We start from the raw sequence: 23,657 nt of genomic DNA, 5'->3' as shown, positions 1-23,657 counted from the left end.
CTGCACGACTCCAGGGCACGCTGCGACGGGAAGCAGGGCACTTTATTTTTGTCATTAAATATTAACATTCCAAAGGGTTTCCTGACCGAGCGAACACAGTAACAACTGCAGCTGCGAGACCACAGACATTCACCCGATGGCCCGACCCCAGCCCCGGCCACCGGGGCTGGCCGTCCTCACGCCCCCTGCCCGCCCCGCCGGGCCCACGGGACCCTGCTCTGAGGTGTGAACGCGACCCCTCGCGAGGCGGCCAGGGGGGTGCTGCCCGCGAGCACTGCTGCCCGCGAGCGCCGCTCTGGCCCATGCGTCCGCCGCGGCGTGACGCTGCACTGTGCGCACTGCGTCCGGTCACGTGGTGCTCCCGGCAGCCCCTCGATTCCCGAAAACAACCATCCGCTCCCTCCAGGGCTGCAAGGACCACAGGCTGGGGGGCCGCCGCCCGGGCTGGCCCCCGCCTTGGCGAGGGTAGACCCTCCACTGCCGGGCGTCCCTCCAGGGACTCGGACCAGCAGACTGGCGCCCACGGGGCCCCCTCAGCAGCTGGGGAAGGCCCCAAGCGGGGGCAGAGAGACGGGCCCCTCTGTCTCCAGACCAATTCCAAACCCAGAAACCGCCGACACCCGTGCAGCCCCCGAACACGGAAGCTGTCTCTGCTGGCCTCAGACCCCCTCGCCTCTCCTCCCGGACACTCGGCACGACCTGCAAAGGCGCCACGACCCCCGGGACCTGGGAAGGGTCCCGCACGATCCAGGCTGCCAGCCCCACCTCCCGCGAGTCTGGTTCTGCTCGGAACCCCTCCCCGAGGCGGTTGGTGGCCCCCAGGGCAGTGGGGGTGTGAGAAGCGCTGAGCCAGCATCGTCTTCAGCCTCTGACCGGGGTGTCCCACAGCCCACGGGGCTCTGCTGTCATCTGGACAGCCAGTCCTCACCCACCCAAACCTGCCGACCCCAACTGGGGCCAGGAGCCAAACAGCAGTGTGGCCGGGGAGGGGGCTGCAGGGGCCGCGAGCTGAGGCCGGTCCCCCAGGGAACGAGGTGCCGTCATCCAGGAGCAACCCACACACAGGGACACCCTCAGGCTGGAGAGACTCGGAGAGGAAGTCTCGGGCTCAGCCTCGCTGCGGCAAACCCCCAGGTCCCCCCTCGGGCTCCGGGGCACCTCGGAGTGGACCTCAGGGAGTGCCCTGACCCCCGCTGTGAGCTGCCACCACCGTGTCCTCGCCCCAAAACAAATGCACTGCTGCTGGCGGCCCGTCCAAGGACGCCCGCGTTTCAGAGCCTCGAGTCTGAAGAGTGGCCCCCCACGCTGCAGGCGGGAGGCGCCACCGTGCACACCCCCAGACGTCACTGGGCACCAATCGCTGTGTCCCTTGGTTAGCACTCCCTCTGCCCTGTGCTGCTCAGACCGCCCGACAGGAAGAGCTTTCGGAAACGAAGGGCGTGCCCCTGCAGGCGTGGCGTGCGGACAGGGGTGCGGGGTGGACGTGGGGCCCCACTCGTGAGCAGGAGCCGGTGCCGGAGGGCCTGCTCCCTGCCGCCCCTCCCCCCGCGCTCCGGCGTCACTGCCCCGGGCCGTCGGGAGCCCGCTGTCCGAGGGCAGGGTTCACGGCCCCAGGGTCCTGCCTGCAGCCCGCCGAGCACCGCGTTAGGCTGGGCTTGAGCCGGACTCCGGAGTCCTGCAGAGCGCGCTCAGGCCTGGGAGCAGCGCCGAGTCCGAGCTGAAGCCGCCGCCAAGCCCCGTGTGCGCCCCGCGCCCCGCGCCCGGTGGGTCTCCCAGTCGTGTGCTGGCAGCGCTCGGTCCCGAGGACCGGGCAGGCCTCTGGCGGTGCAGGGTGGCTCCCCTTGGGGCACGCGGGCGGGGGCCGGGCCGAGGCCCCGGGGCCGTCTAGCTGGGCCTCGGCCCGCAGCGGGCCAGGTCCGTGTGGCTGGCGCTCACAGCTCGCGAGTCCGCCAGACGGCTATTCCGCTCCTGCGTGAGAAAACAGACGGGAGAGCGCGTGACCGGCACGGCCGCGACGCCGGCCTCGAGGTCCTGGAGACAACCGGGACCCTCAGCTTGCTGGGGACACAGCGCCAGGCGCTGGGGGGGCTGCCTACGCCCAACGGTCGCTCCAGACACTGACGGAGATGACAGGAAATTGGCGAGTAGATGCCCACGGTCTCCAGTGTGAAGGTGACACGCTCACGGGAGACAGGGACAAAGGGCTCAGGCCGCGGCGTCCGAGTGACAGCCTGCCAGTCCGTCAGTGGAGTTTTAAATAGTTTTAAATACGGAACAGCAGCTCAACTGGACAGTAACTAGTCGTAAACCTGTCAGAGGCTGAAATCACACAAATTAACCATACAGGTTACAGACTGGCCAAGTCTTGACATTTGTCAGAACATCTCACTTTAAGTGGGTCGGTCAGACTGGCTCTCAAGGTCACTGACTGCTTTCCAGAGAACGCAGACACTGTGAACATCCCCTCGGTCCCGGCCAGGCTGCTGCGGACCGGCGTGGCCACGGTGCCAAGAGGAGGACGTGCGGGCCGCTGGCCGGCACCATGGGGGCGTGGGGGGGGGCCGGGCTCCTTACTTGGAAACGGTCTCCGGCTGCCTTGCCGCCCTCGTTTAGGACGTTCAGGGAGCTGGCACGCTTCATGCTGCGACCAGGACGCGGACATGCAAGGACAAACGTCAGCACACGGTCAGCGGGCAGGGACACAGCACAGCCGCCCCGGGGCCGTGACCCCGCTCCTCGCACTGGGGCCAGGCCGCCGGCCCCATCCTCACGCCGCACGGCCCGGACCCGCGTGCAGCGCCGGCAGGGAGAGCGGCTTCTGTCCTCAAACCAAGTGACCGTCCCGAGACCCCACGGGTGCGTCCCGTGTCTGCAGCTCTGGGCCCCCGGGTCCCCCCGGGGGGTTTCAGGAAGGGGCCTCAAGGGCTCGGGTGGGACGGGCCGCCCCGAGGGGCCTCGTAAAGACACGCACTGCAAACTGGCTGGAGAGACCAAAGGCGTGGATGTGTGCTCTGTGCGTGTGTACTTTCCCGCATGAAAAGCAGGTAGTTTTTTTTATTAGTAAATTCTGACGTTATTATTTCTCTGCTCGAAAATCAAAACTGAAAACAGACTTCACGACTTTGTGTTTAAACACAGCGACTCGCAGACAATCTCCCTCCCACGGGCACCCCTGACACACTCACCAAACACCCTGCAAACCGCCCGCAGCCCGAGCATGGCCACGGACAACCGTGCGGTCAGTGGCTGCCACCCCCGCCGCGCCGCTGGACAGGAGCCCGCCGGGGCTTTCCCAGCTCGCGAAACCGAACGGGGGGCGCTGACGCCGGCTCCGCAGCCCTGCGTCCGGACTCGCTGCAGCACAAGCAGCGCCCGGCAGGGGCGCAGCCGTGAGACGGGGGAGTCGGCTGAAGAGTCAGCACGACCCGACCGGGCCCACACGCGGCCAGGCCCGCAGCAGACGCGCACTCTCCCGGGGCGAACCGCACCCAGGGCACCCCCCCCCCCACGATGCTGCCGGAGCTCTGAGCCCGTCTGTGCCGCGCCCGGGGACATGGGGGCAGCTGCGCCCACGCCAGCCACAGGCCCAGTCCCCGGCCCGCTCCCCACGCTCCCAGCCCCCACTACGCAGTTCTCGGTCAAGCTGTTCTGGGGAAACCCATCTCGGCTGCTGAGCAAAACCCTGGCTCTCGGGCCGACACCCGTGCGTCGAGGCGTCTCTGACGGGAAGTGGGGCCCCGTTTCCGGCCGCGCCGCCTCCCACGCGGCCGTCCCGAGGGACGGAGGTTCGAGGCCGAGGCCCCGCAGCTCGCGCCGACGTCTGTGGTCGTCCTACCACCCGATCGACCGATGAGCTTCGCCTGTGCAGGAAGCTGCACACCCTTCCTCCTCAAACCCGTTCCCGACTGGACAGAAGGGCAAACTCCTGTCCCCAATCCTCCCCCTTGAGCCTCGAGTGGCACCTGACACGCTGGGGTCACGCCCACGGGCCACGCTGCTCCTGGACCCGAGGTCGGCGGGTCCCCGGCCCGGTCCCCGCCGCCGCGCACGGCCACCCTGCACTGGTGTCAGAAACACCCAGGACTCGTGCTCAACTCGGAAAGCCACTGGGTCAGTAAACACCACCATCCCTCCCACCTGCGAAGATCACCGTCCAGGGAACTCTAGGAGACGAAGTTTCTAAACTCACTCAGTTTTTAAAGAGTCCGTCGAGGCGGCGTCTCGAGTGAGACCACACGGGAAGACGTCACACGCACTCGGAGGGGCCGGCTTCCCCTCCCCCCAGGTCAGGCGGGGCCCCCACGGCGCCACGTCCCTGGAGAGGCCGACGGAACGCGCGGCAGGAAGAGCCGGAGACCCGGAGCCCGTCACCAGGGCGGAAGGCCCAGGGACGAGACGCCAGGGCAGGACTGGACTCGGCTCGAGAAACCTCCAGAACAGGCACAGCCCCTCGGGACGGCGCTGGGGCCTGCGCGGAGCACCGCAGCCGCACAGGGGTGGACCCCCGACGAGCCCTGAGGACCCACTGGGCGCCCCGTCGGGTCACCAGAAAACCGCCTGCTCTCCCCAAACGCAGACTGGCGTGCTGCGTGCAGCCACCACCTCCGCCCCAGGGGCAGCGCAGGACCCCGCGGCCCAGGTTCGCAGGACAGCCGGTCACTCGGGCAGGGCAGCCTCAGCCGACGTCCGAGTGCTCACAGAGCTGGTGCAGGGAAGGGCCGGCGGACACCCGACTGCCCCTTGCGCCCCATGGCCGCCCACAAGCAGGGGTAGGCCGGGCGCAGGACAGGCAGCGACAGGCAGGGCCCGGGGCAGAGCCCACCTGGGGAGGCGAGGGCTGAGCTGCAGCCCCCGAACACAGCGAGGGAGCCCCTGCAGACCCCCGGAAGGGCACCAGCCCCCTGCTCCCAGGACACTGTCCGAGGAACCGGCCTGGCGGTCCTGGGGCGCGAGGACTCTCACCCACAAGACTCGACGGAGAACCACCTTTAAACCCGTAAACAGCAGGGGCCATCCTGAAAGGGCTTCACAGCACGGCCGACAGAACCCTGTTTCTGGGAGACACGCCTCCACAGTCGGACTGTCGGCACCAGCCAGGGCCGGTGACACGGAGCAGGAGGACGAGAGCCCGGCCTCCTCCAGCCCTGGCAATGCAGAGCTGCACAGGCCCGGGGCCCCGGGCAGCGCCAGCGAGCTGCCACGCGGGCACCACGGCCACGGCCGAAGCAGTCCGGACGCTCGGTCTCCCGGACAAGCCCCTCACGGTCAGGTCCAGGGCGCGCAACGCTTCCCCGGGACCCTTTCCTGCACAGCTGGCGCCTGCGCGGGTTCAGTGCCGTCACAGCCAGCTGCCCGTCTTACAAGGGAAACACTAGTTTCCTTCATCAGAACGAACTTGAAGGGACCAGACCAAGGCTGGGTGTCGTCGGCGGAGCAGCACGAACTTGGGCAAACGGACGCCCGCGCCCGAGCCCCGCCGCCCTCGTCCCCGACCGGCTGCCCCCGAGAGCCCGGCTGCCCGGGCCGGCCAGCCCCGCCCAAGGCTGACGGCCGGCGCGGGAGCCACAACGCCCCGACCAGCAACACCCCCGCACGGACGCGGCGGCGGGCGGGATAGTTACCCGGGGTCCTTGCACTCGGCCTCGCGGGAGCTTCCGCCCTTCAGCTTCCTCACCAGCTTCTCGCTGCTGCGCCGGATGGAGGCCCGGAGTTTGCTGAAGGAGCCGCTGCGCCGCAGAGCCCCGGTGCCGTCCTGAAAGACACGGCACAGGCGCCGAGCTGCGGGGCCGCCCTCCCCGCCGCAGGCAGAGCCACGTGCCCGCCGGCACGCGGGCCGGACCCCTGCGGCCTGGCGATGGGCCCTGCAGCTCCGACCGCCGGGCCGTGCGTGCGCGTCGCTGTTCATGGACACCCGTCCGTCCCCAAGTCCCTGACGACGGTCTACCGGCCACGGGGACCTGCGAGCACAGCGGGGCTCACGCCCGAGGGGCACCCTCGGGGAGCGGGGGCGCGGCTGTTCCGAAACAGGAGAGACGCCCGCCAGGCCCCACGGAAACGGAGGTGGTCCCCAGTCCGCACCCAGGGGCCCCGGACGCGCGGGACTGCCTCGGGAACAGCGCCGCCTGAACGCAGTGCGCAGGTGCCCTGCTTCTGACCGAGTTCTACCTAACGCCGAGTACACGTGTGGTCGGAGAGGTCGTCGTTCTGCACAAACACCCCAGACCCCTCAGAACCCTGCGGAAAGCAGGAGAGAGACCGCCCGCCTCTGCCCCGAGGACGCAGGCGGTCCGGAGGCGCGCCGCCCGGGAAGCAGCAGCCCACCACCCACCCCCCTGGAAGCCCCAGGACGCTGCGTCCCCGGAGAAGCGGCAGGGTCCGAGCAGACAGACACCGAGACACCAGTCAGCTGGAGTGAGTTTATTAGGAGTTAGAAAGACACAGGTACACAGGCCACTCGACAGGGAGATTAGTAGAGAAAAGCAGAACTGCCCGGTGATCGCACGGACGACACAGCCACAGCCGAGGCTGCGGGGGGGTCTGGGGGTGGGGCCCTGAGGGCGCAGGGAGCTCAGCCCCGGGCCGGCCCGGCGGGAGGCGGGGTCGCAGTCATGCACGCAGTGACGCCCGCGGGCCACGTCTAACTACCTTCACCGACGGGAGCGCCGGCCCGTCGCTCCGCACTGCTAAGCGCGAACATGACACAACACGTGTTCTGATCGGTACAGTCTGTGTGACTGAGCACATATCTGGCAAAGCTACGTGTACACAGAGACAGGGACCCCCGAGAGGACAGCAGCGCTGAGAGGGAGGGCCAGTCACAGGGGCGCGGCTCTGACAGAGTCCTAGGTCGCTAAGCACGGCAGCCAGCACGGAGAGGGGCAGGCGAGAGCCGCAGGCGCCGCCGCCGTCCTGCAGGAGACAGTGGGGCCCCACAGGGCGGCTAGGCCTGTCGGACAGAAATGGAGAGAGAAGCCCAGGTGAGACTCTGGGGGACAGCCCGCGCCCGCGGTGCGCCGCGCGGCTCCCAGCGTTTCTAGGTCGCACCGCCTCACGGCCCTGCCCCGGCTGTAGCCGTGGGGGGCCCGCCGCTCCCCGACGCCGCCTGGCCCGGGCACTCCCGGCCACCACCAAACACGTGTGTCGGCGCCAGGCCGGGCACCTCCTGGGCACCAACCAGGAACCAGCTTCCCAGGAAGGAGACCCGGCCGCGGAAACCGCCACAGCGGCCGGGAGAGGCTGCCCCCAGGCGCCGCGTGCCCAGGCGTCAAACCCTCTCACGCCCCTCAGCCACAAGGTCTCCAAAATCGGGGCCGGGGAGGGGCTTTCTCCTAAAAAACTAACGTTTAAACAGGGCGGGAACTGCAGGCCTTGCACATTCTAAACGTGCACTTGATGATCCAAAACCAAGTTCATTACAAAGAACAGGTTCCCACAGGCAGCCACGCGCCCTGGGTCCTGGCGGACGGAGGCCTCGCGGCCCGGACGCCGCAGCCCCGAGCCCTGCCCAGTCTGACTCACCATGGACGCTGAGCAAGTCACTTAACCAGCCCGAGCTTCATCTTTCTCATCTTTGAAACGGAAAAATAAAACTCGTTACCGACCTCCACAGAGGCTGGGAGGACAAGAACACAGTCCTGGCTTCTCTTCAGAAGAATGACGTTCGGACGCCAACGCAACTCCGAGAACGGCAACGCCTTTCCACCCCCGGTACTGACGGCAGGCCCCCAGGGTCGCAGCCGAGTGTGGGCCGGTCTGCTGCCACTCCTGCCCCGCCCTGCCCGCCGCGGGGCAGCGCCAGGCTCCCGGGGCCAGCACAGGGGTCCGCCCCCCCTTGCCTCCGCCCCGCGGACTCTGAGGGAGCCGGTGGGAAGGGCGGCCCCAAACCCGCCAGAGCCAAACGGCTCCTCTCCGTCCCGGGTTCGAGGCTGGGGGCGCTCAGAGCCAGTGGTGGCGCCGCCCCACGCCAAGGGCCCGGGCCGCGGCGAGCGCCTCGCAGGAACGAGCAGCCCGCCTCACCAAAACTGAGCGCGCTCGGCGGTGGCCGCCGTCTCGGTCTGGAGGAGACATGACGTCTTTCATTTTTCATGTGTGCTCCAGCTGTGCCCCCAACAGCTTTAAACAGAGACTGACCTGTTCCAGCCAGCAGTGCACGGGGCAGCTGCGAGCACAGCACTTAACAGCCGCGCGGCCCCGGGCTCCCACACGCTCCCACTCGGACGCACCGCCCACGGGACGCCGGGTGGGCGAGGAGGACACAGTGGGGGGCCGCTCTCACCCAGCCCTGCGCCGCCAGAGGTGGGGCCACACGAGAGAACAGGCGCCAATGCCCCCACAGCACCGGCCAGCCTACAGCGCGCGCGGGGAAGCCGCCCCTCCGGACTCGAACCCACCGCCACAGAGCCCACGGACGGGCGAGGCCCGGAGCGGGCTTCCCTGGACTCGCCCCCCACCGCATCCCATCCCTGGCCAACACCTCCGCGCCCGTCCCCGGCAGGCCCGGCGCCTTCCGTTCCTCGTGGTCGACATTCACAGCCCACAAGGAGCTCCGCTCTGGGCAGGGCAGGGCAGGGCCGGGCGACCCCACCTCGCCACCCGGCCCTCGGGCAGGGGCCCTGCTGCGGCCCGGCCGGAGCCCACAGCGCTCCCCCGCTGCAAAGAGCGCTGAAGTTTCTGCATAAAAGCTGAACTCCGACCAGAACCCCGACGTAAGATAAAGCCTAAGTGGCGTCTCCTCCCTGGTCACGTGTCGTCAGCCCTCAGGGGGACCCAGGCACCCAGCGGGAAGACAGCCGGCCGCTCCACTGCGACCCACGGGGGCTGCGTGGGGGGTCTGCTCCTCCCGTCTCCCTGGCCCCGAGCTCCAGGCTGCGCCTCTCCCCGACCGCACCCGGGAAGTCCCCGAGCACACGGGAACGGCGACCCCAGGGAAGTCGGCCCCCACAGAGACAGGTGCACCGGTCTCACGGGGCCGAGGGTGGAGGTGACTGCACCCCGTCACAGGGGACTTCACAGCCACCCAGTGCCTTGACCGCCTCGTCACAGGTAGCAGGAGCGAGCTTCAGAAGTGGACTAGAGGTGGGCTCTGCGTGCAGGTGGGGACAGCCCAGCACCGCCTTCCTGGGGCTTCGGAGCCTTGGGGGAGCCAGCCCCCCCGCCCCCTCCCCGCGAGAGGGCGGTGGGCCGTGTCTGAGCGGTGGCCTCGGCGACAGGGATGAGCACCCCCTCCCCGAGCACCAGGGGACCCTCGGTTTCCTCGCTGCTCTCCCTGACAACCCCCACGAGCAGGCTCCTCCCGCTGCCCCCAGGGGAGCGCCCGCACCGGGCCCTGGCTGGGCCCTGGGCCTGGGGGTGGACCGAGTTCAGGACGGAGAGCCCCCAGCATCTCAGCGTCCAGCATGAAGGCGTCCGAGACCCAGCAGGCGACGCCCTGTGGGACAGCACGTGTGTGTGTGGGGGAGTGAAGGCGCCCCGTCCCCAGGCTCAGTCTTGAAGACAGGGTCGGCGACCCTGTGACCACGGGACTGCCCAGGCAGGCCGACCCGGAAACACTGTCTCAGAAGAGGTCCCCGCAGCCGCGCCCCGGTGGCTCGGCGCTGGCCAAGGGGCCTGCCCTGCAGGAAGCGCGCGGACCGGGGCACCCGAGGGGGGGAGCACAGCGCATGCCAGGCCCTCGGGGATGGGAGCGGGGACGCCGCCCAAGGGCGAGGGGTCCCGGACATGCTGACTGGCTGACCCGGCCCGGGAAAACCCAGAGCAAGGGAGCTGCCGGACCGACGGCCCCGAGGCGCTGCCCCTGGCGGTCTGGACACGGACGTCGGACGGAACCTCTGCCCCGCAGGTGGGTCTTCGCCCGCCTGCTGCCGCTGCAGGGACCCGGGACGGACGGGAAAGCCCGGGTCTCTCAGCCCGGGTCCCTGCATGCCCGCCACTCTGAGTGCGTGCGCTCCCGAGGCTTCAACCACGCGGATGGCACCCCAGGGTGCTCTCGCTCCCTGGCATGTGGCCCTGGGCAAGGAGGCCGCCCTCGGGGCCCCGACAGGCTCCAGGAGGACAGCGCCCGAGGGTGCCACGCTCTCTGGCACCCCCTGGGCGCGCAGCGGTGAGAGTGCCCGGCAGCCACAGTGAAGCCGGGAGGCCACCAGGAGCCCAAGTGTCTTCAACAGGGGGACGAGCTCTGGGCCCGAAAACTGGGGCAGGGAACGGTGACGCCCTGGACCCCGGGCGCTCGGGGCCACAGTGGGACCCGGGGAGCAGCCACCACCGAGTGCCCCTGCTCCTGACCCGTCCCTCTTTGAAGATGGGCGCGTCTGAGACGCCCCCCGTCGGGCGTTTCGGTCAACCCTGCAGACCCTGCAGCGGCCCGGTCAGTGCGGTGAGGGGCGCTGGGTTAGCGAGGAGACCGGCGAGTTAGAAAAGCAGGTTAGTCATCTGCCACGCTGGCCACCGGTGAACAGGAAGCCCGGCCCCCAGGGCGCCCCGTCAGCGTCTGGCGCCCCGCCCCCCCGCGGTGGAGCCGAGAGGGGCGTGGCCGGGCGGGAGGCGGGGACATGTACCAGCCCAGCTGGGACGCGGAGAAGGGGCGGGCCCACGGGGGAGGGGGCTGGGGGGGCCGCGCACTGTACTTACCCCGCTCCACTCTACGCCCATACTCACTTCCTCCCCTCCGTCAGGGCCGCTCTCGTACTTGACCGAGTCTGCGGTCAGGCTCTCCCGGCTCCGGCGCTTCTCCGCGCTCTCGGGGTCGCCCAGCACCTCGGCCACTCTCTGCTTGTGCGCCGTGTCCAGGCCCTGCGGTCGGGGGGCAGGGGTGCCGCGTCAGGGGAGCGCTCTGGAGGGAGCGGCAGAGGCCCTCACGCCCACCCCCGGCGCCAGTGGACACGACGGAGCCCCCGCGCGGCGCGCGGAGGAACACGCGCTGGGAACGCCGCGCAGACCGCGCCCTCGTACCTGGCGCGGGCAGAAGGAGACGCGCCAGGTACTAGGGTACAAGAGAGACGGGGCCGGGGCGGCGTGCCCATGGGCCTCAGTTTCTCAGGTCCCCGCGTCTGCAAAGGTCCCCAGGGAGGCCTGGGCAGACGCCCAGTGCGGAGCCCTCAGCGCCCCCCCCCCCCCCACACACACACACAACCAGGGCCGAAGGCCCGAGCACGGCTGTGTTCCCGGCACAGCTCTCAGAACTCCAGCCGCCGACCCCAGCGGATGCCGGGCCGCAGCACGCGGCCACGCCCCATCCCTCCAGGCCGCCCCGCCCGCGTCATGCGCAGCAGCGATGTCCCGCCACTTCGGTCCACCTGGAGGCCGAGGAGCAACACACTCCAGGGTCCCCGTGGGCTCCCACACCTGTGTCTCAAACACAGGCTCCTGCAAACGCCGCACCTGTGCCCACCCACCCCGTTCTCCACGGGAGCCACGGGCTCCGACCGGCCACGTGCCCTGGGCACACCCCTCACTCTGCAAACTGGTTGCTTCAGGGCGAGAACCCAGCCTTTCCCCCGTGTTTCCTTCACAAGCCGGGTCTCAGCGTGGCCAGCCCATCCCGGCCGACAGGGCGCGCCCCCGCAGCTTGGAACTCTTGACTGCCGGACTCCCCTCACGGCACACGGGCGGCGTCCACGCCCAGCCCACGGGGGCAGGCCGAAGCACCACCACGCACACAGGAGAGTAAGCAGTGTCCGCCCGCGTCCCCCAGGGGTCGGGCTGTGGTCTCACGGACTTGCTGGAGTGGGTTTGAGGTCGGCCCTCGCCCCTCCCCCGGCACCCAGGGCTCTCCCAGTCCCGCCCACTGACGTGCACGCCCCTGCTGGGGGGGACGGGCACCGCGTCTACAGGACCGGCCGCCTCTCCTCCTGCTGGGACCCCACGCCGAGGGGCCATCCATGTGCCCAGTGCCAGAAGGCGGCCTGGCCGCACGCGGGTGGGCCCGCAGCTATGTCGAGGGGGGCTTCCTTCAGGCCTGGGCTCCAGTGCTACCGCCCGCAGGCCTGGGCTAACGCTAAGTGAGGTGTTTTCACACAGAAACAAGCACAAACGAGACAACAGACCGACGAGCCGATGACAGCGTGATCAGCAGCCTGCAGGGACCCACAGAGAAGCTGCTAACTCACGGCCACAGCCACTGGGCGGGCTGGAGCGCCTGAGAGCCCCGCCACCAGCGGCGCCTGTTTTGAGCGCCTCTGTTCAGCCCTCTCCGGCGTCCCTCCGGCAGACCGCCTGACCGACCCCCGGCCGCCCGGAGAACGGCCGAGGCCGCGCGCTTCCCCCTGGGCGCTGGCGGGTGTGTCAGCTGCCTCCGCAGAGACCTCCGCTCCGGGCCCCTGCTGGCTCCTCACACTCGGGCCTTCCGTCTCCGTCCATTCTGCACACGAGACTCGCCCCGCACACGACGGTTCCACACTCCGCCCGTCCCGTGGGCGACTCTGCAGCGCCCCCACGTCTCCATCGGTGAAGCTGACCGACCGAGGTCTGCCCTTGCTGCCCATGCCCGCGGTGTCGCGTTCGCAGTGGTTACGTGGCGCAGCGCTGTCTGCGTGAGCTGAGCTAGTCAAGGTTCCCTCCCCCTCCTCCACCAGGGCTCCGGGGAGTCCCGGAGGTGCGGGGGGCCCGGAGCAGCAGCTTGGGACTGACCTGTTTACGGGACCGCATGGCCGCTTCCTCCAGCGTCTCCGCGGCCTCGAACTTGCCCTGGCGCCGGTACAGCGCCCCGAGGTTCTTCAGAGTGGTGGTGACCGTGGGGCTGCGAGAGAGCACACGCGGGACAGCGGAACGGGTCTCACGGAGGCCGCTGTCCCCAGCACTCCGTCTGAAGCACTAGCAGCATATGTTTGGCTAAACCTCCTCTAAATTTCTACGGCACTTTTTCCCACGTAAAACCACAACAAGCTCCTCTGTCTCCCGCACCCCGTCCGCCAGGGCTGTACGGGCGAGGCCGCCGCGGGGGGTCCTGCGCTGCCTGCAGCGGTGGCTGCTCAGACTGCGGCCGCCGGGTCAGTGGGAGCGCCTGTGGGGCTGACTGGTGGCCGCCACGCCTCCTGGAGCGAGGGCGCGTCCGTGTCCGGGGCACGTGGAGGGGACAGAGCGAACCAGAGCCTCAGCAACGACAGAAGGGCGTACAGAGCGCGGCAGAGCCGGCGATGTCCCCGCACTCCCGACTGGAGCCGCACTGCAGACGAGCGCGAGCCCGTTCACGCTGGCGTGGACGCGCACGTCCCATGACGCGCACGTGGCCTCTGACGCAGCAATCCAGGCATGGGGGAAAGCAACGTGTTTGTTAAGCACCGTGGGGCACCCAGACGGGGGTCAGAAAGCCCCCCGGATCAGGTGACAGCACGCAGGGCCTTGCAGGGGAACTCGTGCAGACAGGGAGGGGCACACAGGCGTCGGAGAGGCGGGACGGGGGGCGTGGCTCCCAGGGCAGCCCGCGGGGTGGGGGGGGTTGCTCCCAGCGCCCTCTGCACGCGCCGAGGCCAGGCGAGGGCAGGGGCTGCGGCTTAGGGTCTCCCTACGGCGTGGCTCCGTGCGTTTAGGAAACGCTGCGCTCGCAGTCTACGGAGCCGCTTCGGACTAGGCCCCCGTCCCGCCTTTCGGGAGGCAGCTCGGACACAGCAGTGTGCAGGGGCAGGACCCGTACCGCACCCCCACTGCGGCGCCCGTCCTTAGTGTCTCTCACTGGAATTTGGGGAAGTGGATGGTGCAAGCACGCCACCCAGGGGCCTCCGCGCATTTCGAGGCCAGCCGAGGCTGACCAAGACAGCGCTAGCGGCGGCCCCGGCCGGCCGCGTGTCCGGGGACAGACGTACCTGTCGACCTTGCAGGCTTTGTACCAGCCACCGTACTCCCCGAACGACGGCCCGTCCTTCTGCTTCCCCTGATCGGAACAGGTCGCTGCAGGTGAGCGGGTCTCCCGGAGCACCCCCGCCGCCCCCACCGGGAAACCCTCGGGAGGCGCGCTCTCACTTTGCACTCCTCCCTCTCCTCCGCGTGCATCCAGATGGGCTTGTTCTCGTCTGCGGAGGGAAGCACAGCCCCATTCTGAGCAGGGGCTGGCGCGCCGCAGCGGCCGCCAGGTCCTGCCGCCCCGAGGCCCCTCTGGGACCCGGAGCCCCACGGCTGGGCGAGGACGCTCACAGGGAGGCCGCCCCGCCCAGAGCACAGCACGCGGGCGGGGCCGTCTCGTGCGCTCCTTGCTCAGAAGACACGGAGTCCCGTGTCCCAGACCTGGCGGGCAGTGCCAGCACCCGGGACGCAGGCAGGCCCCCCCACGACACCCTCGCAATGCTGGGATCTGCCCACGACACCTGGGCTCTAAAGTCCGAGAGACCCAGCGTGGAACGGAAGCCCAGCGAGAAGGGGCGAATGCCGGAGCGGGGCAGAAGGTGCACACCAACGCTCCAGTCAGGTCTCCTGAGCGCGCCCTGGCTGGGGTGGCTCGGCGGGGACGGGCCGCGGCCCTCGGGGACACTCAAAGAGCCCAGCGGGCCTGGGGTGGGCGGTCAACTCGCGCTTCTGACAGGCCCCTGCTGGCACTTTGAGAACCCCTGGATCACAGAACATTCTAGAAAGCCTGAAGGATCCTGGGAGGTGTTCTAGAACTGGTGCATCCAGGCTGTGGCTGCAACGAGTGTGGGCCTTGCAGAGGGCAGCATGGAGAGCTGGGCGGCGGGCCAACATCGCCCTGGGCACAGGGCCGTGCGGATGAGCCCCCCGCCAGGCCTCGGCCTGCCCGCTAAGCGCTGCGTGGGAAGTCGTTTCCGAAGGCCGAGCGCACAGCACCCCGCACCCCGGCGTGGAGCCCTGCCACGCAGGTACCCGCCCGGGGACGGGGCTCTGCTCCTCACCGTCGACAGACCCGAACTCCCGCTCGTGCGCACGGGTGAGGATCTCCTTGTACAGCGTCTCCGCCTGCTTGAACTTCCCTTGCTTCAGGTAGCAGGAGGCCTTCGGAGGAGGAAACACAGCGCTCAGCGTGCCCTGCGCGGGCGAAGCCGCCTCCTCGCGAGGCCGGCCCACGCACAGGTCAGGTCAGCCTCAGAGAAGGCAGTTCCGGGGGCCCGGGGCGGTGCTGCAACAGCGCAAACAATAGAGTGCGAGAAAGCGAGAGAGGAGAGAGAGAGAGAGAGAGAGAGAGAGCGCGCGCACGAGCGAGCGAGCGCACCAGGTTGTTCTTCGTCTTGGCCACGTTGGGGTCGTCGGGGCCCAGCTTGGTCTGGTAGATCTCCAGGGCCCTCTGGTAGTAGTACTCCACCTCCTCGTACTTGCCCTGGTTCTGGCACAGCAGCGCCAGGTTGTTCAGCTGCTTGGCCACGTCGGGGTGGTCCTTCCCCAGAACCTGAGGACAGAAGGCCGTGCCAGGACCAGGACCAGGACCAGGACGCCGGCCCCTCGCCTCGCTGCTGGCTCGCGCGCGGTCCTTCAACGGCTAGCCCCGCCCAGCAACCCTAAAACTGAACTCGGCCACGGTGTGCTGAGCGCTCAGCTGCTGGCGGGGGTGCTGGCTTCCTCCACACACCGCGACTCCCCTAAACCTCACCGACCCGACACGCAGGGCATGTCGCCGTCCCACTCTGAAGAGCGGGAAGGCGGCCCCTTCAAAGGCTCGGGGGCACGGCTGCTGGCTCCGGAGTGGCCTGAACTCGGCCGGCCCTGTCCGACTCCCTCCTGGACCCGCAAGTCTCCAAGGGAAGCCCCCAGCTGCACACGCGGCCAACACGCACCTTCCCACACAGCATGTCCATCATGCGTCACACACAAACCTGCAAGGCCCTGCGATCCAGGTCCCACGTGCCGACGCCCCTCCACCCCCCACCCTGCAGCCAGGTACCCTTCAGGCCCCCCAGACGGGACTCCCTCTCTCCAAGTCAGGGGAGACCTCCGCCCAGCCCCCCCGTCGGCTCATAGACACATCGCCCGGTTCCCTGCTTTCTCGGCGAGGGCCGCCACCTGAGACTGCCTGTCGCGCGGCTCATCACCCGACCCTCACCCAGAACAGCATGAGCCCTGGAGTGCGGACTCGTCCTCCCCATGCAACCCCCAGTGGGTGGGTGGGTGAGTGACACTGAGTCCTCCCTAGCACCTGGAGCAAACCCACGGGGTCTGTGGCGCTTCGCTCCGCCGGGTGCCCTCCCTGAACCTCACCCCGGCCCCGTGCGATCGGACCGCACGGCCGGACTCGCACGCAGAGGGCGGCACGAGGAGGGCTGGCCTGCGGGGTGTGAGAGCGGCCCCCGTCCCCCTCCCCAGTTCCTGGCCGTGCAGCCCCACATTGAATGGTTGAGCCCTCGGTGTCACTGGTGAGTGGCCACAGAGACTCACCCAGTGACAACGGCGCCCTGGGCGGCCTCAGCACAGACTGCACCAGGCGCCACCGAGATGACCAGGCGCCGGCTCCCAGCACCTGAGTGCCACGGACGGGAGCCGCCGGCAGTGCCCCGCCCTGACCCTGACATAACCTACAGCGGAGCCCGTCTCAGGTCTGGAAACTACTGTTTCGTTTTTTAGAGCTTTGTGAGCACCCGCGGGGACTGACTCTCTCACTGGCAGTGCACGCCCGCCAGTCCTCCTTCCACAGCACCTCCAGGCCCCTGCAGGCGGGGGCCACGCAGACTCGGTGGACACGCCCCCCGGGCCCACCCCTGCCCACCCAGTCACATGCCACCCTGCAGTCCCTGCGGGCTGTCCACCCTACGGAACGGGTCCGGTCCAGTAACCGGTCAGTGACAACACAGCCCAGCGGTCACCTCTCAACGCGTGACACCGGCAGGCTGCACGAGCGCCCCCAGGCCCGCCCCCGCGTGCGCCCCACGCACCTTCTCCCGGATCTCCAGGGCCCGCTTACACAGCGGCTCGGCCTCCTTGTACTTGCCCCGCTTGCCGTAGAGCACCGCGAGGTTGTTCAGGGTGGCCGCCACCTGCAGCACAGGGCACGCGAGGGGTGAGTGTCCAGGACAGGGCGCGCCGCGGGGGCCAGAACCAAATCAACGGGGTCTCGATTGCTCTTCATGAATCTCACTGGGAACCGCCAAACCAACCGAAACAGATCTGGATGCGGGTCCGCCCAGATTTCGGTGGAAAAGCAGGGTGAATTCTCCAGGAGGAATTTACAGGCGTGCATGCGATTCGGCGTGAGACGCAGAGCTGCAGCGCGGGCCCCGCGGGGCGCGCACGGGCCAGTGCCCCTGCCTCTGCCTCTGCGGCAGGGCCCTACCTGCGCCATCTAGCGGACAGGCAGCTCTGAGCCCTCCCTGTCGAGGTCAACGGAACGGTGAGTGCCGTGGGGAAGGGCACCGGGAGGACACGCGCGCGCGCGGGGGCCGGGGCACACACCGCAGGGTGGTCCTTGCCCAGGGTCTTCTCGCGGATGGCCAGGGCGTCGTTCAGCAGGTTCGCCGCGTCCTTGTACTTGTTCTGGTCCCTGGAAGCAAACACAGCGAGGGTCCCACGTCTGCGGGGCAGCGCCGCCCACGGCCCCTCCCCGGCCCTCAGAGCGGGGCCATCGCCGCCTCCGCTGCGGCACGGGGACGGAGCGGAGCCTCAGGGAAGCCACGTCTCCGGCCCGCGTCCTTTGTCCCATGGCCACTGAGCAGGGGAGGGCGAGGGGCTGCAGTCCCCTGAGGCCCGACGTCTCGCATCCACCACGGGGCCCCGGCCTCAAGTCTCACACAGGCTCGGGTCCCAGAACTGCTGAACTGGAACCGCCAGCCCAGGGAAGGAAGGGGAAGCAGGGGCGGACCCCATGGACTGGAACACTCACAGCAGACGGCCCTGCCGTCCACCGCTGCCCGCCCCCAGGTCCCCCCTGCCCACCGGACCTGCTCTACGGCAGGTCAGCAGGGCTCCGACTCGAGCAGACAAGGGGCCCCGGGGCCCAGAGCAAACGAGCCCCACCCCACGAGCTGGCCGAGGGCCTGCACGTCAGGAAGCAGGCTCTGGCGGCCCCGAGGACGCCCAGCCCTCAGCCTCGAGGTGCCCATGCTCGGACAGCAGGGAGGACGGAGCCCCAACAACCCTGGTGCACGCGCAGCCTGAGAGGCGCAGGGACACAGGGTCGGGCACGACACAGCCAAGAGGGCTCCTGGGTTCGGGGAGGAGAAGGTGCTGACAAGGCCCTAGGAGGGGGGCGGAGACGGGCAGGTGCAGGGGAAGGCCGTTCCTGACACAGGGACCCGGGCGCAGTCTTGTGGGGACGACGAGGGGACTGGTGTGGCCAGGGAGCAGGGCACGGGGGGCTGCCCCAGGAGGGCTGGACCGGGGCGCCCCACCATGCGCCTGAGCCTGTGGAGGGCGTTCACGGGGAGCCCTGGCTGTCCGTGGACAGGGCGAGGCGGCCGGGGAGTGGCTCCGGCAGGCGGGCGCCGGCGCATCTGAGCAGCCGGTGGGTGAGGGGTGTGCTGCAGGCCCGGCTGGAGGGGCAGGAGGGCTACTCGCCTGTACACCAGCGCCAGGATGTTGAGCATGGTGGCCACGTCCGGGTGGTCGTGGCCCGAGGTCTTCTCCAGGTCCTCCAGGGCCTGCTTGCAGAGCGGCACGGCCACCTCGTAGCGGCCCTGCGAGGCGTACTGGATGACCAGGTTGTGCAGGGTGCGCAGCCGCGCGGGGATCTCGTAGCCCCCCTGCTGGGCGGCGGCCGCGGCGCTGCTGTGCTGCTGCTGGACTGCAGAGACAGGCCACGTCAGAGGGCTCCAGCGCAGCCCAACGGCTGACCCGCCCCCAGCCCTGGCCCTGCTGGCCCGTCCTGCACGCCCTGCCCAGGCCGGAACCCCCAGCCCCTGTCGGGGCTGACAGGACGCCCCCACCCCGACCCCGGCCAGCACAAGACTGCTCTCGGCCTCAGGGGACGAGCTCTGCTCCTCTCATCCCGGGGGGGACCGGGCCACACGGAGCGGCCCACGCGGCCCGAGCCCAGGGGCCCGTCTCACGTCCCAGCAAGAAGAGGTCTGCAAGCCTCTGGGGGAACAGGTGGCCCAGGAGAGTCTGCGCCTCGAGCACGAGGGCGCCCCCGACCGCTGCGGTGAGACCCCAGTCCGCGCCGCCCCCGTCTGTCTGTCTGTCCGCAGAGGGGCGGCCGACCCCGCTCACTTCCTTGGCCGGGGTCGTCGTCATCGTTGGGGAACAGGTCATCCAGGGGCTCTTTGGTGGAGTCGGTGTCTTTGTCCTCCTGGAAACCAAGGAGAGCACCCCCGTCTCACCAGTGCCGGGGCTCCTGCGCCGGGGCCCTTGGGCCTCAGCTCACCTGCAGCTAGAAACCGCAGGCCCCGGCCGGGGAGCCCAGTGGGCTAGAGCGCCGTCCAGACGCACCAGGGCTGCGGGTTTGGTCCCCGGCTGGGGGCACGCACGACCCAACCGACGAACGCATCAGTAAGGGGAACAACAAGCTGATGTTTCTCTCGCTCCCCACCCTGCTCTAAAATAAAAAAGTTCCAGAAAATCCCACTTTTTCAAACCTTAGAAAAGACGGTCCGTCTTTAACATCAAATGCAGGATTACAACTAGGCAGAGTCAGGAAACCCCTGCTCCACCAGAGCTCAGGCCACGGGGTGCGGGCCAGGCCTCCCCAGGCCTGGGGTGCTCGGCCTGCGCTCCGAGGACGTTCGAACAGAGCGGGGACCTCGCTGGAGTGTTCACTGGGAAACCGAGCGTGTGAGTGCACGGGAACGGCGGTCTCTGCGCACCACGCTGGGGGGCTGGCTGCCCGTCTCCGGCCCACCGCCTCCCCCCGGGGCCCTGGGGCCCCCCGACAGCTCCGGGCTGGGAGCCCTGACGCAGGTTAAACCAGCGGCCACACAGCGGGGAGCTGGCCGTCCTCCCGCAGCAGGGGTCACCCGGGAGGTGCACCAAGCCCGGGCCTGTGACCCCAGCAGCCTCGTTGGGACATTCAGACACACCCACACGGAGGACCACCCGGCGAGGACTGGGCTGCGCTCCCCACAGGTCTCTCTGGCGTCGAAGACAGGCCCTTCCCTCCTGGAGAGGACCTGCCGCAGACGGAGGGGCCAGGAGGGACACGGCAGCCTCGTGCAGCGTCCCACCCGGAGCTGGACCGTGCTGGGCACGGGGAATGGGCCCTGCGGGCCACGCCGGGGCAGCCAGCGTGTGGGGGGGGGAGGCGTCCCCCGACCGGAGCCCGGCCCTGCAGCAGACTTCTGCCTACAGAGCACTCCACGATGCTGACTGCTGCTCTGGGGAAGGCATGTGATAGGTACGTGGCACTGAGAGCATCTGTGACCCGCCCAGCGAGGCGGGCCCAGGACCCCAACCTTGACCTTGCCCGGGCAGCGCGGCGGGAGCGAGGAGAGGGCACGGGGAAGCACTCACGGACGGAGAGATGTCGTCGTCGTACTTCTTCAGCTGGTTCATGAACTCCAGGTGCTTCTTCTCCTCCTCCAGCTGGGCCACGGCCTGCTCGCTGCGCTGCAGCTTCTGCTGCGTGCCCGCCAGCTCGTCCCGCAGCCACTGGTTCTCCTGGCACAGGCGGCGCACCTGCGCCCGCAGCTTCTGCTTCTCCGACTCCACGGCGTTCAGGTGGTTGGACAGGGCCATCATGACCTGCGGGCAGGCACAAGGCGCTGCACGCCCGCACACACACCCGCCCCCAGGCCCCGACCCCCATGGGACGCAGTGGAGGACGTGACCCGCTCAGAGCAGCTACAGGACACGGATGCGCAGGCGTGTGTGCGAGTGTTGTCACAGGACTCGCCGCGGCCACACGGCCTCTCACCTGGAGACGCCGTCTTTCCACTGTCCAAGGAGACGGCTCCCTCCCACCCAGATCCCCGCCTGTGCGCACGCCCATGAGTGTGCGCACGCCCATGAGTGTGCGCCGCGTGCAGGCCGCTCTGCTGGGGGCCGGAGCAGCGCTGGGCAGGGCGGGGCAGGCGGGGCACGCAAAGGGAAGGAGCCTTGGCAGCTGCACCGAGGGTCCCAGGCCACGATGCTCTCGCCAGCATAGGGCCTGCCACTGCCACGGCAGCGGCCGGGACTCCGCCTGCCGCCAGGTCCTGGGGGCGGGGCCACGGCAGGAGCTGAGGCAGTGGGCTCGCCCAGTCTTCTTCTCCTTCAACCTCACCCCTGCCCTGCCCCTTCCTCACCCTCCCAGGCACACCTGAGCCTCCAGAAGTGGGGCTCTTTCTTCCCTTAGCCCTGACGTCTGCAAGACTGAAGAGGACGTCCCCGCCCCCACCGCCCTTCAACAACAGGACGTGCGCTGCAGCAGGTGCGCAGCCAGGGATCCGGCCAGCGTGCGCCTGGCACAGGGTTCGGATGAGCTCCGACTGACGTGTGGTGCGGACGCTCTGGTGTGCGCAGAGCTCCTCCCTAAGGCGGGGGGGGGGGGGCCCACAGCCAGCTGCCGCTTCACTCCCTCACTCAGAGAGAGAGCTAAGGAAGAGAGGAGCCAATTTCCGGTGTGTTTGGTTTTACCTAACATACGCTGGCAGAGCCCAGAGGCGAGGGGGACACCTGGGCGTGCCTAGTCTCGGCCTCCAGGTCAGCCAGGAGGAAGCAGAGGCTCGGTGGAACCCACACCGCAGCCTGGCCCGGGCACGCCGAGAGCCCTGGCCAACACCGACTCCCCATCTCCCTCGGGCTCCAGGACCTGCGCCCTCAGTGGGCGGGAGGGCATGGCCCAGCCTCCCCATGCCAGGTGGGGCCCAGCACCGGAGCCCTGCGCCCGCAGAGCGAGCAGAGTGCGACACACGCACAGGGCAGGAAGTGAAGGGAGAAGGCGGGCTCGCCCTCCTGTCCCCTCCGTCCCGGCACGGGGTGGCGTGGCTGCGCCGGCGCCCTGTCCCGGTCCAGGAGGCGCCGCCTGGGACAGCCCGCCCACTGCCGGCCGTGCCAGCCTCTGCTGCTGGGGCTGCCGTGTCCGGCCCCAGGCCACCCGGCCCCGCCCCTCACCTGCGCCTCGCTCAGGCCGAGCTCCAGCATCTCCAGGGACTTGCGGATCATGCTCGACTTCTCCTCCACCAGGTTGCTCTCCTCATCCTTCTTCAGACACTTCAGCGTCTCGAGCAGACTTTGCAGGATGGAGTTGTGCTCGTTCTTCAGGGCCTCCAGCCCCTGGATCACCTGCTTCGTCTTGGAAATGATCTCGTCCTGCGTCAGCTTCTCCAGCCTGTCCTCCTTCGCGCACACCATGGTGGACATGTTGTCGTGCATCCTGCAACGGCACGGCGTCAGGCGCCTCGTCGCGGGGCCCGCGCGGGCGCCCGCACCCAGTGCGCGGACGAGCCCTCCCAGCTGCGGGCGCGGGCCAGTGACCGCGCGTGCGTCTGATCCGCTGCCCTGGCGGGCTGACTCCCGCCCCGTTCCTGGGTTTCCTGTGCAGGCCAGTCTCACCGCTTTTCTGGCTTAGGTCTGAACTGCCTTGTGGGGAAATGACAGCAGTTGAAATGAATGCCAGAGAGTAAAAGCAACAGAACTTCCAAAGAGCATTTCCAAAGCACACAGCCCCCGTGGACAGAGCTGTCTCTGAACGTTTGCAGGCTGTGGCTCTCCTGGGTGACATGCAGGAGGGACAGTGAATTCTCGGGGGCCGCTTTACGACAAAGCCCTGAGACGGGTCCCAGAGAAGCCAGCACGGAGCACGGGGACAAGCCGAGGCGGAGGGGAGGGGTGGGGGGGGACCAGTGCAGCTGAACTCCGCAGGGGAGGGGGCGACACGGGCAGACGCCCCAAGCCGGAGAGACGGGAGAACAGGGCCCCTGTGTGCCCACCCGCGGGCGGGCCAGCTGCAGGCACGGATGGTGAGAGAGGAGAGGGGAAGGGCGGGGAGGGGAGGGCCACACCGAACACCGTCAGCAGAACAGTGGCGACTGCTGAGCTGAGCCACCGTCCTCCACTCTGCCTGTAGTGTGGCTGCCGGCACTCGGGGGGCGGGGGGATGGCTTCTGAGCAACTGTGCCTTGTCATGGTGGTGGGGGGCTGGCCCGGTGACAAGACGAGAGGAGAGGGGGCGAGGTCATGGGACACCTGCCCTCTGGGGTGAGGGCGGAGGGTGGGTGTGGTGGGGAAGGCCAGGGCCCGCAGTAGCAAGGCCACAGGGCAACTGGTCAGAGATGCCCGGCACCACCCCCCCCCCCCCCAGCCCAGGCCTCTCCTGAGAAAGTCGCAGGCCTAGCCAGCAGCTCCCCGGGGTCTTCCGCAACGACACCGCCCAGGGCGACGGAGAGCAGAGCCCCCAGACCTAGTAAGAAATGAGAGCAAGTTCGTCCCTCGAACCAGCCTGGAAAAGCAAAGCTCTTGGGGCGTGAACAGGCCTAAGTCACAGCTACATGAGAGGAAGTCCTGCCCAGGCACAAGGAAGGTCAGTGTCACAGTTGTGCAGTGACACTGGTGGCTGAGAGAAAGGGAAGGGAGGGCAGCTCTTTTTTTTTTTTTTTTTTTGAAGACTTTATGTATTTATTTTTAGAGAGGGGAAAGGAGGAGAAAGAGAGGGAGAGATACATCAATGTGTGGTTGCCTCTCACGTGCCCCCTTCTGGGGACCTGGCCCGCAACCCAAGCCTGTGCCCTGACTGGGAATCGAACCGGTGACCCTTTGGTTTGCAGGCCCCTGAGCCACACCAGCCAGGGCGGGCAGTTCTTTTGCGGAAAGGGGAAAAGCGGGGAGGGGCAGGAGGTTTAAACAGCAGCAGGAAAACCACAGAAGGCAGGACTTCAGTTCAT

At 68.8% G+C, this 23,657-nt stretch overlaps 1 protein-coding gene across 13 annotated transcripts in view; it reads right to left on the bottom strand.

The window, feature by feature from the left end:
- The window catches only part of KLC1 (kinesin light chain 1), a 35,191-nt gene that overhangs the window by 2,707 nt on the left and 8,827 nt on the right, over positions 1-23,657 (bottom strand). For 2 of the 13 annotated variants that reach the window (XM_045823699.1, XM_045823697.1), the window contains exons 2-15: positions 21,889-22,150; positions 20,308-20,538; positions 19,072-19,150; positions 18,421-18,646; positions 17,320-17,407; positions 16,803-16,904; positions 15,152-15,325; positions 14,835-14,934; positions 13,954-14,003; positions 13,797-13,864; positions 12,625-12,733; positions 10,627-10,788; positions 5,622-5,752; positions 2,575-2,641 (exon numbers count right to left, since the gene is read on the bottom strand). In XM_045823699.1, the coding sequence (XP_045679655.1) occupies positions 2,575-2,641; positions 5,622-5,752; positions 10,627-10,788; positions 12,625-12,733; positions 13,797-13,864; positions 13,954-14,003; positions 14,835-14,934; positions 15,152-15,325; positions 16,803-16,904; positions 17,320-17,407; positions 18,421-18,646; positions 19,072-19,150; positions 20,308-20,538; positions 21,889-22,149 (1,848 nt within the window). In that variant the 5' untranslated portion in view covers position 22,150. Of the gene's footprint in view, positions 1-24; positions 1,969-2,574; positions 2,642-5,621; positions 5,753-6,535; positions 6,947-7,518; positions 7,569-10,626; positions 10,789-12,624; positions 12,734-13,796; positions 13,865-13,953; positions 14,004-14,834; positions 14,935-15,151; positions 15,326-16,802; positions 16,905-17,200; positions 17,408-18,420; positions 18,647-19,071; positions 19,151-20,307; positions 20,539-21,888; positions 22,151-23,657 lie in introns of those variants that run through there. The other 11 variants (XM_045823702.1, XM_045823704.1, XM_045823700.1 and 8 more) reach the window with 11 other exon arrangements.

This window comes from Phyllostomus hastatus, unplaced genomic scaffold, assembly GCF_019186645.2.
Source record: "Phyllostomus hastatus isolate PE091 unplaced genomic scaffold, TTU_PhHast_1.1 phas_scaffold_501, whole genome shotgun sequence".
NCBI classification, from domain to species: Eukaryota; Metazoa; Chordata; class Mammalia; order Chiroptera; family Phyllostomidae; genus Phyllostomus; species Phyllostomus hastatus.
Note: the sequence above shows the minus strand (reverse complement) of the source record. Positions and strands in the feature narration are given on the sequence as shown.